Source organism: Rhinopithecus bieti, unplaced genomic scaffold (assembly GCF_001698545.2).
Source record: "Rhinopithecus bieti isolate Rb0 unplaced genomic scaffold, ASM169854v2 scaffold_315, whole genome shotgun sequence".
Taxonomy (NCBI): domain Eukaryota; kingdom Metazoa; phylum Chordata; class Mammalia; order Primates; family Cercopithecidae; genus Rhinopithecus; species Rhinopithecus bieti.
This window is the reverse complement of record NW_016803481.1, coordinates 2,229,195-2,254,013: the sequence shown is the minus strand read 5'-3', so window position 1 is coordinate 2,254,013 and position 24,819 is coordinate 2,229,195. Positions and strand designations below refer to the sequence as shown.

At 40.7% G+C, this 24,819-nt stretch overlaps 1 protein-coding gene across 4 annotated transcripts in view; it reads right to left on the bottom strand.

Moving 5' to 3' along the window:
• Window positions 1-6,217: 6,217 nt before the first annotated feature.
• Window positions 6,218-24,819, bottom strand: part of CCDC25 (coiled-coil domain containing 25) — a 28,061-nt gene continuing 9,459 nt past the window's right edge. For 2 of the 4 annotated variants that reach the window (XM_017885089.1, XM_017885081.1), the window contains exons 3-7: window positions 20,834-20,873; window positions 15,150-15,201; window positions 10,972-11,047; window positions 6,950-7,053; window positions 6,218-6,734 (exon numbers count right to left, since the gene is read on the bottom strand). In XM_017885089.1, the coding sequence (XP_017740578.1) occupies window positions 6,483-6,734; window positions 6,950-7,053; window positions 10,972-11,047; window positions 15,150-15,201; window positions 20,834-20,873 (524 nt within the window). In that variant the 3' untranslated portion in view covers window positions 6,218-6,482. The remainder of the gene's footprint in view (window positions 6,735-6,949; window positions 7,054-10,971; window positions 11,048-15,149; window positions 15,202-20,833; window positions 20,874-24,819) is intronic. The other 2 variants (XM_017885103.1, XM_017885093.1) reach the window with 2 other exon arrangements.

Genomic DNA, 24,819 nt, shown 5'->3' with positions numbered 1-24,819 from the left:
AAAAAAAAAAAAAAAAAAAAAAGAAAGAAAGAAAAAGAAAAAAAAAAACAGACAAGATCAACGGGTTGCATGAGCAGGAGGAGAAAGACATGTTGATGAAACGAAAGTGGTGAGAGCAGAGAATGTCAATCCTGACTGCATCTGAAAATCACTTGTGAAGATCTAAATGGATCCATATGCCCAGTTGTGGGGATCCACCCAGGCTGAAGAATCACTGGGTCAGAATTGCCATCTATGCGACAATGAGGCACAAATTCACTTTTCTTTTCTTTTTTTTTTTTGAGACGGAGTCTCGCTCTGTTGCCCAGGCTGGAGTGCAGGGGCTGGATCTCAGCTCACTCACTGTAAGCTCCGCCTCCCGGGTTTACGCCATTCTCCTGCCTCAGCCTCCCGTGTAGCTGGGGCTACAGGCGCCCGCCACCTCGCCCGGCTAGTTTTTTTTTTGTATTTTTTAGTAGAGACGGGGTTTCACCATGTTAGCCAGCATGGTCTCGATCTCCTGACCTCGTGATCCGCCCGTCTCGGCCTCCCAAAGTGCTGGGATTACAGGCTTGAGCCACCGCGACCGGCCGGCACAAATTCACTTTTCTTGGGCCGGGAGGGGTGGCTCACACCTGTAATCCCAGCACTTTGGGAGGCCGAGGCATAAGGATCACTTGAGGTCAGGAGTTCAAGGCCAGCCTGGCCAACATGGTGAAACCCTATCTTTACTAAAAATATAAAAATTAGCTGGGCGTGGTGGTGCATGCCTGTAATCTCAGCTATCCGGGAAACTGGAGAAGGAGAATCACTTGAATCCAGGAGGTGGAGGCTGCAGTGAGCCGAGATGGTGCCACTGTACTCCAGCCTAGGCAACAGAGTGAGACTCAGTCTCAAAAACAAAACAAAACAAACAAACAAAAAACCAAAAACATATTTACCTTTCTTTAGTTTCCTCTGAGCTCCATTTCCATTAGTCCAACTACCTCCCTGACATCTTTTTGGAGATCTCAAGGGTATTTTCAGATTCCTATGTCCCTATCCAACTCATGGTCTTCCCCCTACCAAACCAGTTTAGTTCTTTTCCAGTGTTCCCCAGCTCAAAGAATAGCATCACTATCCATTTCATTTCCAACTGGAAACCTAGGAGTTCCATTCTCAGCCCCCTTTTCCCTGCCCTTCACCTCAATCCAAACTATCATCAAATCCTAATGTTTTACCTAGAAAATTATCTCTCATTGATCCACTTCTCTCCACCCCAAGTCACCACCATATTCTAAGCTACCATCATCTGTGATGTGGAATGCTCTTAACCTAGTCACACCCACTCTGGTTCCCTTTACAATCAGGTCAGCAAAGTGACCTTCTCAAAACACAAGCTTCATTGTATTAATCCTTGCTTAAAACCTTTTGATGGCTTCACAGTGCTCTTAGGATGAAGACAAACACGGCCAGCAAGGGCCTGCGTAGACTGGCTCCTTGATCCAAGTACCCTCTCACCCCTGCTGCTTTAGACATTTGGGACTTTAGTCTTGCATTTTACCTTGCTGCTCCCATACAAGGTCTTTGCATACATAGTTCCCTCCGCTTTAGAGCACTCCTTCCAACTATTTAGCTATCAGAGTTTTTATCTTAACTTCATGACCACCATATCAGGGGACAAGTGTGGTGGCTCATGCCTTTAATCCCAGCACTTTGGGAGGCTGAGGCAGGAGGATCACTTGAGCTCAGGAGTTTGAGATCAGCCTGGGCAACATAGCAAGACCCCATCTCTACAAAAAATAAGGATATTAGCTGGGCATGGTAGTGTGAGCCTGTAGTCCCAGCTACCAAGAAGGCTGAGGCAGGAGGATCACTTGAGCTCAGGAGTTTGAGATCAGCCTGGGCAACATGGCAAGACCCCATCTCTACAAAAAATAAGGATATTAGCTGGGCATGGTGGTGTGAGCCTGTAGTCCCAGCTACTAAGGAAGCTGAGGTGGGAGGATCACTTGAGCCCAGGAATTGGAGGCTGTAGTGAGCTATGATGGCACCCTGGCACTTTAGCCTGGGATACGTTTGGCATGTGTTTAACAGAAGGAGACATACCAATTGTTTCTAGTTTTCTGAATCCATGGAGATTATTAAAAAATACAAGTGATTAGCAACAGCTTAGAAAGTGGGACTAATTAAACTTGTGAAGCAAAAATTGTATTCAATGAGACTGAGAATTATTTCCCCTCAGTTAAATACGAATATTTTATATGTTGAGGATGCTATGGAAGAAAGCCCAGAAGATATATAAACTGTGTTTTGCTTTTTAAGTTTTGTTTAAATACAATTTCTGAAACTCATAAAATCATACGAATGCCCTAAATTTTAGTAGCATGCAGTTTAATGTGAATTATGACATATATAAGTTACTTGGTTTATATTGAATAAAAATTACTTTAAAATTGAAACATAAAAGGAATCACCATACCAGGGAAGCTAATCTTCGTATATTCATGATGTATGACTAGTCACTCACTGCATAGACAAAGCACTCTGTCACCTGTAAGGGGACGCAAGGATGCACGAATGCTTCCCTGAAGGAGCTCAAAGGTAACACCAGGAGGCACAGCACACAGTGTTATTTACAGTAGAAGGCAGTGGCAATGTGTATAAGATAAACAAAAAGAGGTACAAGGAAGTCGGTTCTTCATGAGACTGTCATCCATTTAATTAGTTAATGGTTTCACCATTTCCTCTCCTACATGTTACTTCACTCATCCTGTAAGTCTACCTTTTCCCAATATTCCACAAAACCTATAAAGGCTCTTTATCACTTACAACATGAAATTCTGGACCAAAGAAAACCTTTTAAGTCACTCTACAATGTACCTAATTTTTCATTCTTTCACTTGCCTACATGTGACCTTGACTCTGGCCTTGCCGGTTTGTTCATTCCTTGCCTCAAAGGAAGCACGATACAGACTATCGGCTTCAGGATTAGACTTGAGTTTGGATTCCTGCTTTGTCAGTTACGGGCTAAAATCCTTCCACATTATCCTCCATCCTGCCAGTGTTCAAACTGATGATACATTTTCTGACTTACCATTTCACCTGGGTCTTGTACTTCTCTCAATCCAATTACCTGAGCTGTGGGTTCCAATTCTGATCTCCCAGTCTCTATCACAACTTTTTGTTTTTATTTTTTGAGACAGAATCTAGCTCTGTCACCCAGGATGGAGTGCAGTGAGCTCACTGCAGCTTCAGCCAACAAGTCTCCAGCAATCCTCCCTCCTCAGCCTCCAGAGTAGCTGCGACTATAGGCTTGTACCACCACGCCTGGCTAACTATTTTATTTTTTGTAGAGACAGAGTCTAATTTTGTTGCCCAGGCTGATCTCAAACTCCCGGACTCAAGCAATCCTTCTGCCTCAGCCTCCCAAAGTGCTGCGATTATAGGCATAAAACACTTTGCCTGGACCCATTTCAACTTTTAAATATCCCTCTCTCAGGTAGCCATAGTCCTTACTCTTTGTTTTGACTGCCTCAACCTCTCATCTGTTACTCACCCATCCTCTATTTATGATGTTTCCCTGACTATTGCTTATTTCTTCTGGTTTCGACATCTACATGGGTTGACTTAATTTTGATGTAATAAATGTTTGGTTCAGTAACACAAAAAGCCAAATAAAAGAATGCAAAATTAAAAGACAGTAAGAGACATAGATTTCTATATCTTGGGTGGCAGATTCAAAGACAGAAATTAAAACGATGCTAGCACTGCAAAATGTAAAAACAGATTACAAAATAAGTCAGAAGCTTAGAGCCTATTGCTGGAATTTCACAGAAGCTGCAGAACACAGCAAACAGTAGTTACGGATGTGCCAAGCAAACCCTTGCAATGTCACTGCGTCCCATTCCCGGCACTGCAGCCCTGTGCCACGTTCTTCTATCTTCTGCAGCATGTGACAGAAAGTTGTCTGCGTGGCATATGGTTAATGAAAATAAACATAGCGATTGTTTTTGGTTTTCTGAGATCCATGGAGATTATTAAAAAATACAAATGAGGCCGGGCGCGGTGGCTCAAGCCTGTAATCCCAGCACTTTGGGAGGCCGAGACGGGCAGATCACGAGGTCAGGAGATCGAGACCATCCTGGCTAACACGGTGAAACCCGTCTCTACTAAAAATACAAAAAACTAGCTGGGCAAGGTGGCGGGCGCCTGTAGTCCCAGCTACTCCCGCGGCTGAGGCAGGAGAATGGCGTAAACCCGGGAGGCGGAGCTTGCAGTGAGCTGAGATCTGGCCACTGCACTCCAGCCCGGGTGACAGAGCAAGACTTCCGTCTCAAAAAAATAAAAATAAAAAAATACAAATGACTAGTGACAACTTAGAGAGTGGGACTGATTAAATTTTGAAGCAAAATCTTATATTCAGTAAGATTGAGTTTTCCTTTCAGTTAAAAGGAGTATTTTATACGTTGATGACACTATGGAAAAAAGCCCAGAAGATCCGAAACTGTGTTTTGGTGGACAAATTTTGTTTAAATGCTTGTAATTTTTGAAACTTATAAAATCACATAAATGTCCTAAATTTTAGTAGCATGCAGTTTAATTTGAATTATGACATCTATAAATTACTTGATTGACTTAAATTGAATAAAAATTACTTTAAAATTGAATAAACTGAACAGAGGGCAGAAGAGTATAGTAAGTAATATGTGTAGGTTTGAGAATCAGACTGAGACTAAGTAGCCACATGAGCTTGTAGCAAGTTTCTTGATTGCTTCTCAGGCTCAGTTTCCTCTTCTGTAAGATGCAGATAAAAATCTGCCATGGCTATTGTTAGCATTAAATGAGAGAATGCAGTAAACCACTTTGCAGTGCAGTGTTTGGCAGAGGGAAAATGTTCAGAAGGGTTAGCTATTCTTCCTTATTCGATGTTGTAAGTAAATTAGGTGATCTTATGTTCCTAATATGATGTTCCATCATGTTTCTAAACAAAATTATGTTCGATTCATACAAAGGGCACTAAAAGGCATGTTTTCAATTCCCCCCCACTCCAAACTCAAAACAAAAAAGAATTAACTACTCTAAATCCTGCATCACTCAGAATTCCACACATTTTACCTCACTGATGGCGTTAATACCGTTTCTTTCACTTCAAACACAAAGCAGATTCACAATTCTAGGCCATATCAAATATTTAAACATGTATGTTAGTTGGCCTCATATTAGCAGATTGTAATTCAGGGTAACGTTTCTGAAGCTCTCCATATGAACACTGTATTTTAAATGAAGCTACTAAGCCTGTTTTAGCAGAACCCCAACCAGAAACACGTGCACGTGAATAATAAATAACAGTATGTGTTCATTATACCTACGTTCTGACTCAACAATCTTTCTAAGAATCCAGGGCATTCCAAGGAAACTGGGTTAGGGCGTGCCTACGCAACATGTTTCTGATTCCACACCATTTCCAAAGGCAATATATGTTATCAGTAACCCTTTTTTCTTTTTGGTGTATGTATTGCAAATAAAAAATCATGGAAAAATCTAGGAGTTCCGTGATGAGAATTTGCAGGACTAATTTCCTTTAATTAGAACAACTAGGGGCTCTTCGGGTACAGCACTGTATGGCAGAACATCCACATTCTAGTCTCTAGAACCTATAAATATGTTATCTTCTATGGCAAAGTAGACTTTGCTGATGTCATTAGTTAAGGATCTTAAAATGGAGAGATCATCCTGAATTATCTGGATTAACCCAATCTAATCACACTGTTCCTTAAAAGTAGAGAAGGCAGTGGTCAGACAGGGGACTGTGACTATGGAAAGCTTTGGAGAAGGAGCCACAAGCCAAGAAACGTGGGTGCCTCTCAAAGTTGAAAGGAAGGGTTCTCCCCTAGTGCTTCCAACACTTTGATTTTAGCCCAGTGAGAATACTACTGGTCTTCCAACCTTCAGACAATAAATCTATTGTTTTAAGCTATTACATTTGTGGCAATTTGTTTCAATGGCAATAGAAGACTAACGATCATTATTGTCATGGCTTCATTAGAATTCATGTCTTCATTAGAATTTCAGGAGCCAAATTGTATTTGAAATATTTAGCTGTTTAAAAATGTAGTGCTTTGAAACAGGCCTTACTACATTACTTTAAACTTTCAAAACATAGAAAAGAGTTTTAAAACAGCTTTGAGAGTTACTAGCATTGGTTTTTAGAGCCAACACAACTTTATTTAAATAGCACAGCTAGTCAATAGTAAACACCTCCCACAGCACCTTTTCCTTTCCAGAAGAACTTTACAAACCAAACCAAACTAGGTATAACCTATGAAGGTTTCTCTATGCATGAAATTAGTTATTTTATTTCATCCACTTTCATATCCTGCCGCCATAAACAAGCAATTCTTTTAACCAACACATTAATATAAATGCCTTTTTAAAAAAACTGATTCAAGGTTCTGAGCTTGTTACATGTCCCTCCTTCTACCAATATATCGTTTTTAACGGCTAATACATGATTAAAATCATCAGGGAATAATCTTTGAGGCCAGTCTCAAAGCCACAGCTCCGACATACCTAAGTTCATCCATTTCCCTCTTCTTCTTCATTTCTTCTTTTTCTCTCCTTTTCATTTCCTGAATTTGGGCTTTTTTCTCATTCCTCTCTTCACGATCTCTGCATTCTTTCTCTGCCGCTAGGTCTGGGAACCGCTCCACTTTGGTCTTTTCTAGTCGGTTCAGGATCTCATTTACTTTCTTCTCCACTGTCACAATTTTTACCTTTAAGGGAGACAGGAGAAAAGATATTGCATCTTTTTGTTTTTTTTCTCCCAGAAGAGGGGTGAGGCTTTCCAGGGGTTTAGCAACCCAGTTTAATTCCCTTTAGAAAACACACATCATGCTCAGCCCTCAACAACAATGGTGTCAGACAGAAAAGATAGGATACTCCATTCAGTATCAGGGCTCCGCCTCCTTCAGTGGCACAAAACACTTACATCCTTCTGCCTGTGAAAGCCTATCTGCCCCACATCCATGTCAGCTGTTTTCTTCAGGTTAGACCACGGCGTATATACCACATTAACGTTGTTCATCTTGCAGCCTGCCAAGAGAGACTGTCTTCAACATGCAGGCAGGATGAGACTGAGCAATGTGTTCCCTTACCCACTGGCAAACTGCCATAAGCCGACAAGGGAAACGGCTTAGAATGAACAGGCCACCCATTGTTTTAAACCACCAATACTTTTTCAAAACCACCCACAAAAGGCAAATGGTAAAGCTGACAAAATTCAGACGGAGGTATTACTATGGCAAGTAGGGGTCCATGGATTAGCTTCAGGGACTTCTGAGGACTCTCTAACATTGGATGCAAAATGTATCATTTTGGTTTTTTTCGAGAGAAAAGGACTGAATACATTTCCTCAGATTCTCAAAGGACTCCTTGACTCTGAAGGTTAAGCAACAATGGAAAGCCATGGCCTGGGACTCACAAGTCCTGGACTCCAGCCGGGACTACCACGAGCTAGCCGGGCCTCTCTGGAGAAGTCCCCCGGCCCTCTGAATCTCATATGAAATGTGAGGAAATTGGACTAGTTGAATAGATTTTTTGCTTGTATTTTCTTTCAGCAGTGGAACCCTTTTACTAAAGAAAATATAGAAGTCATCAAAGCAGAGGCGCTCTGGATGGAAGGAGTGCCAGGTGCCCTGTTCACTCCTCCTCCTACCCCTTGCACCACCTCCTCCACCACTCATGCCCTCTACCCCCAATATCCTCCCTGGCAGCTCTGAAAATCGCAGTTTAATCACTGGTCGATGCTCTCTCTGGTCCTTTCAAATTAGATGGCAAGAGATTTCAATGCTTATTAAATCCCCATGTACACTGTAAAAAGCTGGAAGATGACTTTACCTAAGTGTTCAATGTTAACACCACTAAAAATGGCACAAAATGACATCATGTGCTGTCTGACTATAATGTGCAAAACTTCACTTATGTAATATTCCTGCCCCAAAGTGCATGATGGGATTATAATCCAGAGGAAGCGCCAGACAAACCCCAACTGTGGGTTAGTAATCCCATTACTACAACTGGTCTGCACTCTTCGAAAAACAAAGCAGCATGTCTGCATTAAAGGAGACTAAATAGAGCACAAGTAAATACAGCACATGGCCCTGGATCCAAAAAAAAAAGCTATAAAGAAACAGTAGTGGGACAAGTGGTAAAACTTAAATATGGACTGTATATCAGAACACAGTATTCTATCCATGTTAAACTTTCTGAATTTTACCACTGTAATGCAGTTATTTAAGACAATGTCCGTGTTCTCCAGAGAAACATGTTCAAGGGTGATGATATCTACAATTTCCCTTCAGATGGTTCAGCTAAAAAGGTTAATGAGTGTGCTATATATAAAGCAAATAAATATGGAAAAATTTAAAAATTGATGAATCTAAGTGAATGGTATATGGCAGCTGTACTTGCAACTTTTCTGTATGTCTGAAAGTTTTTTCAAAATAAAGTTTCTTTAGAAAATCTCCATGTGCAAGGCACTGTGGGGGATACAAACATGATTAGACAATGACTCCTGCTCTCCACGACTCTAACGGAGCAGGGCGAGCGCACATAAATAACTTGGATTAAAAGGAGAACTGATCAAATGCTGTTGGAAAGGTAGAGGAAAGTGCTGAGACAGCACAGAGAAAGTGGGGCCACTCACAGCTGAAGAAGGAAAAGCCTTCATAGAGGAGGCTCACAGAGCTCAGGGGTTACGGCAGAAGACTTGAGCCAAATGGGGTGACATCAAATCCAGTCTCTACTGCACTTTAGACCTCTAAGACCTTGAAGAAGTTCCTTAATTCTCTTTAAGATCAGTGTCCTCCTCTATAAAATGAAAATAACATCTAACTCAACAGGGTGGATAATTTGTGAAGTACTTAGCACACGGCCAGGCCATGTAATTAACATTCCATCAATGTTAGCAGTTACTACCACCACTATACCTACTATGTGGACCTTGAACCTTAGCTTGAATCTGGACTCTGATGACTGACAAGGACAAACCTGAAGGCAGAGGGAACAATACAAGCCGGGTGCAAGGTCAGAAAACAGCAAATATTGGCTTTGGCTGTAGGGTGAAATACGTGAAGGAAAAGAAGTCCGCAGTCAAATCAGAGATGCTTAAATACCGACTTCAGAAGTCCGGACTGAACAGTTTAGGCCGAGGGGAGTCAAGAAAGTTTCTAAACTTTTAAAAGTTAAATCTGGAAAGATTCATTGGGTGAACAAACAACAGGCTGACCTAAGATTCTAGACCTATGACCCAGAACAGGCTGATTCTACAGTGATGAACAAGTTTACCCCCAATGTCCTTGGTTCTGATCACTGTAGGTGGTCAACCGGGGGAAAACTTTGTCCCTACAAAGTGCCACAAGCGGAGTGTCCTCTAGAAATCTCACAGCAAAGACCGTTTTCTCCACTCCTTGGCACAGTATCTTCTACTGACTCACAAGAGCAAGACCCTTGGGCTTAGCTCCTTATTTGCTAGCTGAGCGATTGTTGCAGAAGGCTGAAGAGGAGAGAAAGAGTAATTCAGGGTCATGACTCTTTGCACCTCTTTGTTTTCTCTAGAACTAGTAAACTAAGAAGAGATTAAGAAGAAAGTAGCTGGGCCAAGAATAAGGCCTCCAAAGCTCTTTTAACAAAGGCATGTCTGCTAGCCAGGGGCATGGGAAGGCATAAGGACATGTGAAGGAGGTTGGAACACAGAAGAAAAGAATATAATGACTGTTTCAATTCTTATTATTTCAGTAACTGAAGATCTTCGCTGAAAATCTTAATTCTGTTCTACTCATAAAATGGAATGTCCCAAAATGTATTACAATTTGTTGACTTATAGAGTTGAAAATCAGTGGCTCTGTAAAGCAAGAGTTCTACCTTCTTTGGCTAGGTGCTGACTCATCATTCAGGCCACCTAAGTGAAGGTGTGGGAAGCACAGTCTGAGTGACGGGGAAGGGGGAATGCTGCGCTGCTCTTGTCCTGTAATTGCCAACCCCTGGTACCTGTTATCAGCTGTGGGTTTGCCCCATGTTTATCTTCTACCCAAACCATGACTGCTTTCCAACCGTCAGGAGCATCCTTCCACTCCATCTCAGGCCACAACAACCTCTACCTGATCTAGACCTATGTTCTACACCCTAAAATCGGATCTACTGGCTCATCCTTAGCAGAGCACCACCTCCTGGTTTCCCTTCTTAAACCCCACCTCTAACCTAATAATCATCCTTCTTGACCCTTCATGATGATTAGATGAAATCTTGCATGGCAGAAATAAATACTAGGTAACCACCAAGCACAGTATGCCAGGCCCTACCTAAAACACTTAGGCTAATTGTTCTCAACCCACACTGCACAGGAGAATCACACAGAGAACTTTTAAAAGCAGTGATATTTGGCAATCACCCCAGACCAGCTAAGTAAGGTTCTCTTTGGTGGGGAGGGGAAGTAACAAGATCAACTGACTTGACAACTTCACAATTTAAGAGAGAAAAAGTATGTAAGAGGAGGAGAGAAAGAAAAAGTAGAAAAGCATGATTTGGGGACTTTAATTCTAGAATCTAATGACAAATAATAGAAATAAAGATATCAAACAACATTAAAAATAAAGCCATAAAACACATTGTTCTTGCTTAGCTATCAACATCACCAAATTTGCCAAAGTCTTTTTATAATAACACTAAGTACAGACAGATCTAGACAACCTTCTGTTCAAGGTAAGAAAACAGTAAAAAGAGCTGAGACTCAGATAGGACCACCAAAATGACAGGGGTGTGGAGATCAGTTTTTAGTTATTTGACAGGTAGCAAAATTGCCATCCATCTTAAAGAACAAAACATGGCAAAGGCACAGCACATGTTATTCCTTTGATGGAGGCCAAAGTCAACAGCATGCTCACTAAAATGTAATCCATTTCAGACAGAGAGAAAGTTAATGCTACTTCTAAAAACACCACTAGGAAAACTGACCTTGAATGCTATTGGCCTTCACAAGGTGGGCACAGTCCATCAGCACTTCCTTTGGGATGTCCTCTATATTCTCTCCCTGAAACACAAAAATAAACCAATTGGTCCACTACCTCATTATCCATTGACACTGGAGCACTCAAAGGGCATTTGTTGCCTTATCTACCAGGTATGATTTTATTAAAAGCAGAGGTTCTTCAACTGTTACAGAACACTGAAAAGTAAATTTACTGTGTGCATTATGGGAATGTTTGTTTAAAATAAGAGTACGCTGTAATATGAAAATACTGACAATAAGTAAAACAAAACAAAACAGGAAATGAAAAAAACTGCCAGAATATTAATTATAATTACGTCTGAGTAATTTTTATTCTCTTTCTTCTCATTCTGACTTCTAGAAACCTTGTGGGAAAATGGTGCCTATTTTTGACAACTGGATGTCTTCCTGGCCGAGGTCCCTATGACCTTCCTCTCAAAAGAAAATGTGTAGTTTTAGTTCTCAGACATCTGGTAGGTCATCTATCCTCAGCTTTAATCAGGAAAAAAGTTCTTGTTGTGTAGATCTCAACCATTCATTATAAGGAAGAAATAACAGAAATGACACTGATCCTTTTTCTCTACAGAAATTTGTATCAAAATCAAAGATGAATAAGTGAGGTGATGCCCCTTTTACAGATGCACAAACAGGCCAGTTAAGTAACTTGCTCAGAGTCACGTGGTGAGTAAGCAGCAGAACCAGAATTCAAAGCCAGCAGTCTGGCCCCAGAGTCTGAATGAACCCCTTAGTCTTACTGCATTTCGAACACTTCCTTGGTACCTACTAAGTACAACGGCTATGTCATTTACTGCAGGAAATTAATCAGGTAAAAGTTCCTCAAGGAGCACACACTTTCAAACTGGGCACATTAGGCTGGGTTTAGGGGCTCATGCCTGTAATCCCAGCACTTTGGGAAGCCAAAGCAGACGGATAGCTTGAGCCCAGGTGTTCGAGACCAGCATGGGCAACACAGTGAGACCCCATATCTACCAAAAAAAATTAAACTGGGCTCATTATGTGCTTCCAAAAGAAAGTGAAATTGAACTTCAATTCAAACAAGTAATAATTGGTGATAACGTGAACTTAGGACTACCACCAGTATTTTCCATCTTTTGACACAGCAGATTCCCCAAAGAAGACATTAATCTGACCAAAAATGAAACTTGGTAATGCCATAATTTATTTTCTCTAAATCTAATAGTTCCAAAATGGCAAGAAGTTGCCTAAAAGAACTCAGAATTTTGCTCCAGCATAGAGTTCATAATCCTCTTTTCCTTCACCATATAATCCTTGAAAACATAAATAGTATGAGATGGGGCAAAATGTTTAACCTTGCTAGTAAACGAAAAAGTGAATATTATTGCCATAATGAAGTAGCATCTTATATTCATCAAAATGGCTAAAAGTTTTCTTTTATTTTTTAAGTTATAAAACCCAAAAAGATTTTGGAAAACCTATAAATAGTAGAGAACATTTTAAACAAGCACAGTACTTTCAGAAGGCAATCTGGCAACAAAGCAGTTACCAAACTATGTACATCTTTTGACCCAGGAAATCCATTCCTAAGAATTATTCTAAAAGAATAATGAAAAACAAAAAAACAAAACATAGAACCAGAAGGTAGATCATGAAAAGTTATTTCTTGGTGATTCATAATGCTGGAAAATTGTAAACAACCTATATTTTGACAAGGGAATTTCATATTAATTGCAGCATATTATTAACTCAATGCAGCCAGTCAAAATAACAAATATGAAAATTATATAGCAACATAAAAAAGTCCACAAAATGTCACGTTAAAAAGTAATCTAATCAACCAGGGGATGCCAAGCTGGAATGTGGACAAAAGAATTTAACTGTATTACAAACACAGGACATCACATCACTGAAAGGGGTGGGGAAAAAAAGTAGCTTACAGCTAACTTTGGAAAATGATGTGTTTTTGTTGTTGTTCTTGAGACAGGGTCTTGCTCTGTTGCCCAGGCTGGAGTGCAGTAGTGTGATCATGGCTCACTGAAGCCTCAGTCTCCCAGCCTCAAGTGAGCCTCCTACCTTAGCCTCCCGAGTAACTGGGACCACAGATGGGTATCCCACAACCAGCTAAATTTTCTTTATTTTTTGTAGAGACAGGGTCTCCCTATGATGCCCAGGCTGGTCTTGACCTCCTGGGCTCCAGTGATCCTCCTGGCTCAGCCTCCCCAAGTGCTAGCATGGAAAACAATGTTTTGACTGGAAATGCTTTAAGGCAAAAAGCAAAGGATGACAATCAAAGCCATCCCCATGAGCTCATGTTTAGCTTAGTATAAATACAGATGGAGAGATACAGAAACAATTACAGATATGTGCATATGCATGGGTTAGTACACATACATGTATCTCCTTCTCTGTCAGCTCAGAGGGCCGAAAAGCAATGACACTCCAGTGGTAACAGGCACACCCAGAGCCTAGATCTTTTTAAATTTTTTCACATCAGACATGACAAGGTTCAAGGGTGGCACATCTCATACATGCACATGAACAGCCAATCACCACACTCATAAACTACAAAAGGATCTGTCTAGATCTTGATTTCAAAACACCATTACCACTGAAAAGAACCAAGGATCCTTGGAGAAATGTCTGATTCTGGAGCTGGGACAGGGAAAACACAAGACGACCCTGGAGCTCTCTGTAGTGCCAGAAAGCAAGGATGTACTTAAAGAACAAAAGGATGGGAGCAAGTCAGACGACATGGGAGCACACGGGAGCCCACTGAAAGAGCTCCAGCTGAAGCTGCAATGGTATCAGAGTAAAATAACCCGGTTCTAGAACATATCTCAAAGGATAAAATAAACACAGGAGTCAAGGCTGATGCAAATAAATGACTGAATAAATAAATAGGGGAAAAGAGAAAAATGTCCCTTCCAGAATTCCAAATAATGTATATAGACACTCCCATATCCAGGAAGTAGTGGTTAATTCCATCCTCCACCTCCTTGAGTATGGGCTGGACTTAGTGACTTGCTTTCAAATAAGAGTACAGAAAGGGGGAGAAAAGCGACCTTGTAGTAGAGAAGCCTCCAAACGCTACTCTGGCCAGGCCATCAAGGCTCACGTCATCAATGATAAGTCATGGTAATGCACGCACCCGATACGCTGTGATGAGACAGGCACTTTACTCTGTGATATTCTCCCCCCAAACCCATAACCCATCTAGTCACGAGAAAAAATATCAGATACATGCAAACTGAGCTACAGTCTACAAAATACCTGATCAGTACTTCTCAAACTGTCAAGGTCATGAAAAACAGAGAAAGAATGGAGAAATTGTCAAAGACTAGAGGAGACTAGGCAGACACAACTAAATGTAATATGGTACTCTAGACTGGCTACTAGAACAAAAAGAGGGCATTAATAGAAAATTGGTGAAATCCAAATAAAGTCCAGAGTTTAGGTGACAGCAACATGCCAAGGTTAGTTTCTCCATCTTGACAAATCTGCCATAGTAATGTAAGATGTTAATGATGGAGGCAACTAGGTGAAGGGTAGATGAGAACTCTGTATGACTCCTGCCACTTTTCTGTAAATCTAATATTCTTCCAAAGTTAAAAGTTTATCAAAAAGAAAGCAGTACACTCACAAGCATATATACTCTATGATTCAACTATATAAAATATACAAATAGAGACAGATTGGAAAAGTAGTGGTATTGCATTACTAGGGGCCATTAAATATTTTTTCCTTTATTACTAGCATGTTCTTTTAAACTTCCTAAAGAAGCCCAGGACAGCTGGGAACACAGGCCCTTCACTGAGGCAGGAGAATCACATGAGCCACACACGATATCCACTGGAGGAGACAGAAAGTCTGGGAGTGTCAACTGAATCGAAAGAAAAGGAAAGCAGAGATGACAGCACACCAGAAGTGGCAGAATAAGCAGTGCGTCTAGCTGGGAAATACGTACACTACCTCCTTCTACATCTCAAAAATCATCTAGAATGTTAGAGTGATTTTCTGGGTCAAAAGGAAGACACGTCTTCATTTGTTAACTTCTAGATTTGCATACCGACTTATTACTTTAAGCAATTTAATTGCAAAAGATAAAGAACAAGATATGACGCATCATCAGGAGAAAAGTCAAGAATCCATGTTTAAATTCAGTTACCTTATGTAATCGAAGGTATACATGAGCCGAAGAGAGTTTGTCCACATGAAACCTACAAAGAATGAAAACCACTTTTAGCAAGAGGTACAAGACAATTATCTCCTCAGGCCACATGCCATTTAAAGCATTCTGTTCTAAAAAGTGTTCACTCCATGCCTGCCACATGTGAAGCATCATGAGGAGTATACAGCAGAGTCACCACCTCCAAAGGGCTCCCCATCACCATGAAGAGGTACGAGAAACACTGAGTTACGGAGCTGTGAGTAAGTGCCAAGATGAGCAGAGATACTAAATATTAACTTGCTGGGAAGGGTGATTTTTCAAGATATAAAAAGAACTCTCAGTGACCAAAGACTTCATGATTAAAAAGGAGGCAGTGAGATTTGCTTGACCCCTGACTGAAGCATAGGACTTAGAGCAAAACCAAGGAAAGGAATTTCAGGTGAAAAGAGTGGGGAATGAAAGAAGTCAGTGAGTCTCCAATGCTGCCAGCCTAGGAGATTAGCAGAACCACAGTTTGGGGGAAACAGATGACAGTTTTGTTTGTGACATCCCAAATTTCAAGTGATAGCAAAACAATCCAAAAGAATGTTGAATAGAGAGCTGGAAGAGTGAAGTGGGGCCTAAAGATGCTAAGCAGAACACATCATTAAATGGGTTACAATTCAATAATGTAACCCAATAATTCACAAGCCCAGTAGTTCATCCAGCCGTATGTTCTGACAGTGATACCAACTTATGTCTCTTGGGTGAGCACTGTCCTTTATTGACATTGTCCTAAAAACATTCAGAATGTCCCCTGTCCCTTAAATTCACCTTTCATTATGACTCTATCATCTATCAATTTAATTAAACCTTTTAAAATCTATGGAACATTCAAGATATGAGATTTTTGTTTTCAGTTCACCAAATGAACTTGACTTTCTCTTTCCAATACCCGGAAATGCCCCCCTCAGAATCCCAGCATCACACAACAAACAAGGTTTGTGATTCTGTTAACTTTAGTTGATATGGTTTGGATTTGCATCCCCACCAAATCTCATGTCAAACTGTAATCCCCAATGTTGGAAGTGGGGCCCGGTGGGAGGTGACTGGATCATGGGGGTGGATTCTTCATGAATGGTTTAGCACCATCCCCTTGCTGCTATTCTTGTGACAGAGTTCTCACGAGATCTGTTAAAAAGTGTGTGGCCCCGGCACCCTGCTCCTGCCATGTAAGACAACTCACTTCCCCTTTGCCTTCCGCCATGATTAAAAGTTCCCCGAGGCCTCCCAGAAACAGATACTGCCATGCTTCCTGTATAGCCTGTCAAACCATGGCCAATTAAACCTCTTTTCTTTACAAATTACCCAGTCTCAGGTACTTCTCTATAGCAGTGTAAGACGGACTAATATATTAGTCATACTGCTTCCTTGGTCCTTACCTTTCCAGACTGAAGAATGTTCAGAAAATCCTAAAGAGGCACCATTACATCCCATTAAATTTCTCTAGCCATTTTCTTAAGCACTAATAAATGTTTCAGAGGTGAAAATGGTCACCTTCACACCCAGTACAAGATGTAGACTGTAAGATTCTATATAAAAGTGCCCTCTTTAAAGAGGTTAGTCATCTTGCTATTCACTATGAATACAGAAAAATATTAGGCACTATTGGCACAGAGTCTATGATGACTCTAGGTTTTACTCTTAATCATTAGTAATAGCCAGAAATGGACATAACATCTTATCTTATTTGACTTATATTTCTCCAAGTGGTTCACTTATTCATTTGCATTCCCATGTGAGAGAGTCAAACTAATTATTACCTTCAGTTGGACATCTTCCAGCCAGAAAAACCTGTTTTTCGCAAATCTAAAAATTACATATCTCATTACCATCTTTCAAAATCATAGGAAAATATCACACTAGTAACCAAGATAACTGAGAAGTAACTTCTCCCATTCCAACTTTTATTTGCCTTAAGCCACTTCTCTATTTACAACGTCTCCTTCCCCATGGGCCTACAGTAGATTGCATTCTGATTTTTCTTACAGGTCTCTGATGTAGACTTTTGTCAAAAGAAACACCCAAATAATTCAATATATATTTAATGATATCATACATAAGGAGAGAAAGAACCAAAACACACACAGGAATATCACTGCCAAAATACAGCAACTTTACCAATATACACCAGTTTCAGGTTTGTATATGATAGATACACCTCTACAAAGGGCAGGGGAGAATGGATGAAAGTATAAGAGAAAAAAAAAAAAATCCAGCTCTATAAACAATCTTGAGCAAGTTTCCTTAAAAAAGAAACAAACGACTTCTCAAATCTTTCTAAACGTTTACTCAAAGTTTAAATTATAACCATAGTTCCCTCTTATCCTTGTTATCTTCCTCTCCCTGTTACCCTTTTCTGAATGCAGAGACCAGAAACTTCCCTAAATGAGCATTAAACTGTCTGAGGATACAGATTCAGGGCCCTGGAGCTGGGCTGTCCAACTACTTAAAGCGGAGTCTGTGGAAATACTAATCATTAGGAAGTCTGGACACAGTAAATGCACACTATTTCCATTTTCCTACATTTAAAGATGAATTTAGGGCTGACCACGGTGGCTCACGCCTGTAATGCCAGCACTTTGGGAGGCCAAGGTGGGCAGATCACTTCAGTTCAGGGGTTGGAGACCAGCTTAGCCAACATGGTGAAATCCCATCTCTACTAAAAATACAAAAAAATTAGCCAGGCATGGTAGTGGGTGCCTATAGTCCCAGCTACTTGGGAGGCTGAAGCAGGAGAATCACTTGAATTCGGGAGGTGGAGGTTGCAGTGAGCTGAGATGGCACCACTGCACTCTAGCCTGGGCCACAGAGCGAGACTCCGTCTCAAAAATAAATAAATAAATAAATATAAGCCTGGTGTGGTGGTGCATGCCTGTAATCCCAGCTACTTGGGAGGCTGAGGCAGGAGAATAGCTTGAACCCAGGAGGTGGAGGTTACAGTGAGCCAAGACTGCACCACTGCACTCCAGCCTTGGTGACAGCGCAAGACTCTGTCTCAAAAAAAAAAAAAAAAAAAGGTGAATTTAGTTCCATTCTCACTGATTCCTAGGAAAACCCTTTGCTTAAAAGAGCCTCAGGAGGTTTTCCGGGATAAATTCAGATGCTGACATTCACAGAGGTAACGAATGATTCAAAAGCTCCACAAAGTGAAGCAGGCAAACATCCCACTCTGGAATGGTGATCAACTCAGGATCATTCTTAGCACTCCCTAGAATATGTCCAAAATTGACAGCTAGAATGGGTTTTGAGGTCTACACCTACTCACATCACACCTCAAGTGTAGCTTCTGAAGGTAAAAGCCAATCACATCCAACAAGAGTCATTCATCTCAAGAATATTAAAGGGGGTCAAAATGGGCTTCTCGGTATCTGTAGACCAATTTGGGAAGTACTAACCTTAATGAAATGAAAAACTGAGGTCATAATTTATTGGAGGTGGATTGTAAACTGGAAATTTCTCTTCCATTTATTTAATTAAACAAATGAAAGTCAGATAGAAGACTGTGGTACACTGATTTTCAGGCTGCATCTGATTATGTAACCTTCTCTATGCAGCTATTTATGCCTCAAACCTGATAGGTCAAAAATTTCCATCAGCTAACTGCCTAACAGGTGCATGAGACCCATGAGAGTCTAGAGATAGCTGGCCTTTAAAAACAACTGAAAATCATCCAACTGCAGGTAGCAGGAGCTCAAAATGAAGATAACTGTGATGTGGCCATTGTAGGGAAATGTCCATGGGGACTGTTTCCACACTGGCAGAGAGTCAACTAGGAAATCAACAAATATTTACTGAATACCTACTATGTGCCAGGACCTATGCTAGGTACTGGTAACATAGTAGTTAATGAAATAGGTGATCATTGTCCTTATACAGCTTACTGTTTCAGGCCCTAGGAAGGCGGGCAGCCCCAGTCTGGATGTTTTCAGCATTGCACACTGCCCACTTGAGGCAAGAGAACACCAAGCAGGGTTTAACTTGAGGTCATATTTGGATTTAGAAGACAGGCTATTGTGCTGGAATAGGGACCAGATTTTAAAAAGCCTTTAAAATTCCTTTGTTCCAGCTGGGCGTGGTGGCTCATGCCTGTAATCCCAGCACTTTGGGAGGCTGAGGCAGGTGGATCACCTGAGGTTAGGAGTTCGAGACCAGCCTGGTCAACACAGTGATACCCTAGTCTCTACTAAAAATACAAAAATTTGCCAGGCGTGGTGGTGGGCGCCTGTAGTCCTAGCTACTTGGGAGGCTGAGGCAGGAGAATCTCTTGAACCCAGGAAGCAGAGGTTACAGTGAGCCGAGATCGCGCCATTGCACTCCAGCCTAGGCAACAAGGGCAAAACTCTATCTCAAAAAAAAAAAAAAAGAAAGAAAGAAAATTAAATCAACTCTACTAAAAAGCAGCAGCCTCACTTCCATCACTAGAGGGAATTATGTGAGGGGTCTGTGTCCACATTTAGAGAAAAGAGGTCCAGAGACAGCTGCAGCAACAGCCTGGGAGAAGAAAGGAGTTGAAGCCAAAAGAGTAGCAGTCTGGAGGAGACAGAAGCAGTGACTTAGAACCAGAGCCGGAGCCAGTAGCAGACAGAGCAGACCCGGTCAGTTTCTCTTAACCTTAATTTCCTCATCTGAAAAAATGGGCATAATAATATCTATTTCACAGGGTTGTTGTGAAATTAAATGTACTACTGGAGGTAAACACTTAGTAGTATTTGGCATATAGTTAAGTGCTTGATAGATGTTCACTATCATAATAAAGCAAACGGGACCCAGGTGCCTTTATCTTCAGGGATAACATTTGGTAGGAGGTATGAGGAGTCAGGAAGATGATATCCCACTCCATAGGCAGGACTGTGCTCCAGAAGAGAGACAACACGGGTCAGAGTCAGTGGTAGAAGCTGAAGATGAAGAAAAATAAAGTAAACCGGGTGTGAGAGTGTTATAGGACAGAAGCCCATGTGTTCATTAAAGGTCCTAGGTTTGAATGGTAGAAGTCTAAATGGTGTTCTAAGACAGAGAAAAGAATTCAGCTTAAATGAAGCCTTTTTGTTTGGTATTCTTTTTTTTGGACTGGGTTTTGTGAGCAAAATAAATTATCTCAAAGGGAGACTAAGAAAGTATATGTTATTATTTAAAACAGTTTGCATATATTGTTTTAGAGAGAAGGCGTTGGGATTGGATCAAGGCAGAGCTAAACTCATCAGGGAGTTTAGAAGACAAAGGGGAACAAGTGTGCTTCCTTTAAAGTTGGACCGGTCAGAACCTCCATCTATTCCATCTGCATGGATGCTTGTATCTATTTTCTTCATTGCTTCATGTGAAGTCTTCATTTTTCCACTCAAGAACAGCGGCCTGAATATTTAAGTGAGGTGTGGTCTCAGTAACTTACTGAGGCGTGGAGACAAAAGGAGGAAAAAGAAGGCCTGTGTCCTAGAGGCCTTTGCTCTCAAGCCTGAGATCAAACTCAAAAACATCATTTCCAACTTGCAAGGTAATTAGAAATGAAGGGAACTGGCAGTCAGCTGTATACCCCTGAAGACCCATAAACCACAGTACAAAGCACGATTCTAGTTTGAGTGCTTGGCCAAGTCTAAGAAAGGAAACAATGATCTACAGAGAGCAGAACTGAAATTGTTACTTACCAGATATCTTCAGGCCAGCCATGCTTGATCAGATCTTCATCTGCAATGAGACATGAGAAAACAAAGAAATAAAAACTGTCAAATGAAGATATGCCAGCATTTATAAGTTAAGAATGGGAGAAATGTCAGCTTCTTCCACAAATTTCTCTCTCCCTCAATGAAGAAGAGTTAATTCAGAGGCCTTGATGCTTGAAAATACAGAAAAAATAATAATAATTTTCAAAATTGGACAATATAGACCTATAATTTTTATAAATTTATATAATACTTCTAATCTAAGGCTCAGATATTATTTCTATAAAACTAACACTGACAAAACAATGCAGCCACATTAGATGTTTCAGAAAATCAGCTCACCTAATAATACTTAAACATTAAAATGATCTTGCTGAAACTTTAATGCAATATTTTACTTAAGAAAAATAAATTGATTATAAAATTAAAGAAAATTTAAAACAAAACAAACACTAGAAGTATAAAAAGAAAATAAAAATCACCTAAAATTCTATCCATATGGAAATAAAATACCAGAAGAAATAGCTAACAGAGTGAAAAGTAATTATCTGGGGAGGTAGAGGGTGGGGTGGAACATGGGTATTAAGAAGTATTTTTTTTTTTTTTGAGACAGAGTTCTGTTCAGTCACCCAGGCTGGAGTACAGTGGCGCGATCTCCGCTCACTGCAAGCTCTGCCTCCTAGGTTCACACCATTCTTCTGCCTTAGCCTCCCGAGTAGCTGGGACTACAGGTACCTGCCACCACGCCCAGCTAATTTTTTAATATTTTTAGTAGAGACGGGGTTTCACCATGTCAGCCAGGATGGTCTCGATCTCCTGACCTCGTGATCCACCCGCCTCGGCCTCCCAAAGTGCTGGGATTACAGGTGTAAGCCACTGTGCCCGGCCGGATTTTTTTTTAATTCTAAGCATTCTATTACTACTTAACTTTTAAACTATGTATTTATTAGATAAAATAAAATAAAGTTCTTTGGGAACAATGACCACCTAATTCTCTTATATGAATAAACTTTTCTATTGTTGGCCCTTGGGTTGTTTCTAATTATAAATGCTTCAATAAATGTTTTAAATAAAGTTGTCCATATTTCTGATTATTTCCTTAAGGTGTATTTCTAAAAGCTAAAGTATTCACTCAAAGTGAATGCACATTTTTTAAGGCTAATATATATCACTACATAAAGGTTATATCAACAAATATTTCATATAGCCATATTAATAATTGGTAATAATTCTGTTTAATACAGAAGTATTTAAGTATTAAATGCCAATTTAAAAATTGTAAACGAGGCTGGGCACAGTGGCTCACGCCTGTAATCCCAGCACTTTGGGAGGCTGAGGTAAGCAGATCACCTAAGGTCAGGAGTTTGAGACCAGCCTGGCCAACACGGCGAAACTCCGTCTCCACTAAAATTACACAAATTAGCCAGGCATGGTAGCACGTGCCTGTAGCCCCAGCCACTTGGGAGGCTGAGGTGGGAGAATTGCTTGAACCCAGGAGGTGGAGGTTGCAGTGAGCTGAAATCACGCCAGTGCACTCCAGCCTGGGTGACAGAGTGAGAGACTGTCTCAAAAAAAAAAAAAAATTGTGAATGATTCACATGTGATGATTTAAAATGTACCCAAGAAAGTACGGTCTATATAATTTGAATGGGGTATTTACTGTCCAGAAAAGGAAAAGCAAAAGACACATCTTGGGTGAAGGCACTCATAACAACTGTAGACACCATAAGTTTTCTGAAAGGCTTTCTCATGCTTTCAGTAGGACTGAGCAAATAGCCAAAAGGTAAGCAGAAAAAGGAAAGAGAAATTTAAGAAATCTCTTTCCCTCAGTCAGGCAAAGTTTGGCTCCCTGATGACACCTGCTGGCTGATAAAAAGAACAGACCTGAAAGCTTTTCAGTGAAAGCAAATCATTCCACTTAAATTGACGGTTCTAACGAGTTCTTGGTCTGAAGTCATAAAGACTATTAGAAATAAATGCAATGGGCTAGGAATGCCAGACAATGGGGTGATTTAGAGAAGTAATGTCCATTCTTACAAGGCAGCCTAGGAAAAGTTGATACCTCCAAATGACTCTAAGAGTTCCTAGGGAAAAAGTGTTCCATACATACATACACTATTTCAGACAACAGATTCTCGCTCTGTCACTCAAGCTGGAATGCAGTGGCATGATCACGGCTCACTGCAGCCTACCTCCCAGGCTCAAGCAATCTTCCTGCCTTAGCCTCCTGAGTAGCTAGGACAACAGGTGTGTGTCACTATGCCCAGCTAATATTTTCTTTTATTGTTGTTTTTTGTAGAGACAGGGTCTCCCTATGTTGCCCAGGCAGGTCTCGAACTCCTGGGCTTAAGTGATCCTCTCGCCTCCGCCTGTCAAAGTGTTGAGATTACAGGCTCATGTGAGCCACCACGCCTGGCCTCTTATATTTTTTTCTACATAGGTTTTAATGACAGCAAAATGCCACTCCAGAGAGCTCTAAAAATATCATCTAAATTTATACCTGTGACATAAATTATGTATCTAGATTTGTATCTATATATTCCTACAACAGACATTCAAAGGATTCCACAATCTAGTCCATCCTAACCCACTCCTCCACAAAGCCTTCTCAGCTTTCAATCACATTTACTATCTCTCATCTGTCTACTTCTACAGCATTTACTATTCATGTTACTTCATTTTGTCTATAGTTCTTAAAAAATAGACCTTACTTTTTGGAGTACATTCACAATAAAATTGGGCCATGCTTGTTTTTGTGTGTAAGTCCACCTGAATGCTGTGAAAGCGCAAACTAAATCTTCCTCTTTGGATACCTGACACAGACTAGAACATGGTCCCATAAAGAGAAGCCCCCAGCAAACAGTAAATGAACAGAGAAGGACAGAAGAGACATAGTGGGAATGTCACTGGCACAGCTGCCTTAGGCTGGCACCACTGCTAGCCCATCCGTGTGAACCAGAATCAAGGCAGCCCTTCACACCCCACCCACTAGGTTGCACAGTGCAAAACCCGCACAAGCATATGTGGCAACTAATTCTGCTTTAGTGCTTCTCAGTAATCTAAGCCTCAGGTTCCCCCTCTTGATATGGTACAAAGAAAAACATATTTGGATTTGTATTCACGACAGATAATCATGATTCCTGCTACTCCACCTTATTGTTCAACATAACATAGGGAGACAGCAGCACCTCCTCAGCTACATAAGAAAAATGCTTTAATAGTCAATGTTACTTGTGATGATTTATGGGTAAGAGAAACATAAAACTCAAGTATTAATATGCTGCAGACTGCTTCACCATTAAGTCACACCCAAAGTTAATGTCATAACTTTATTATCATGAAAACCTACTCTTTTTTTAAACTTTAGTTCAAATTTATTAGTGGGCCAAAAAATTTATTTAGCAGATTGAGATTAGCTTTCAAAAATGAAATAAAACAGAAATAGTAAAAAGAGGGAATAGCAAGTAGTATGAGTAATTTCTGTAAGTTTTTGGTTTAGCGATAGGAACGTGTACATCAAAATATAATGTACTTCATACTAAGAAGAGCGGTCAACAACGTTTGAAAAATACTAGGATTTCTTAACTCAAAAAGAGCATCTTCAGCCTCAAAAGCCCCAGTAAGTATGTTTTCACTAATTTCACTAATTTAACCATTTTAAAATGGTTGTAAAAAATAGATGGGTCAAGCTCGGTGGCTCGTGCCTGTAATCCCAGCACTTTGGGAGGCTGAGGCAGGTGGATCACTTGAGGTCAGGAGTTCGAGACCAGCCTGGCCAACATGGTGAAACCCTGTCTCTACTAAAAATACAAAAATTAGCCAGATGTGGTGGCGCATGCCTATAGTCCCAGCTACTCGGGAGGCTGAGGTGGAATAATTGCTTGAACCCAGGAGGCGGAGGTTGCAGTGAGCTGAGATCACACCATTGCACTCCAGCCTGGGCAACGGAGCAAGACTCCCTCCCCAAAAAA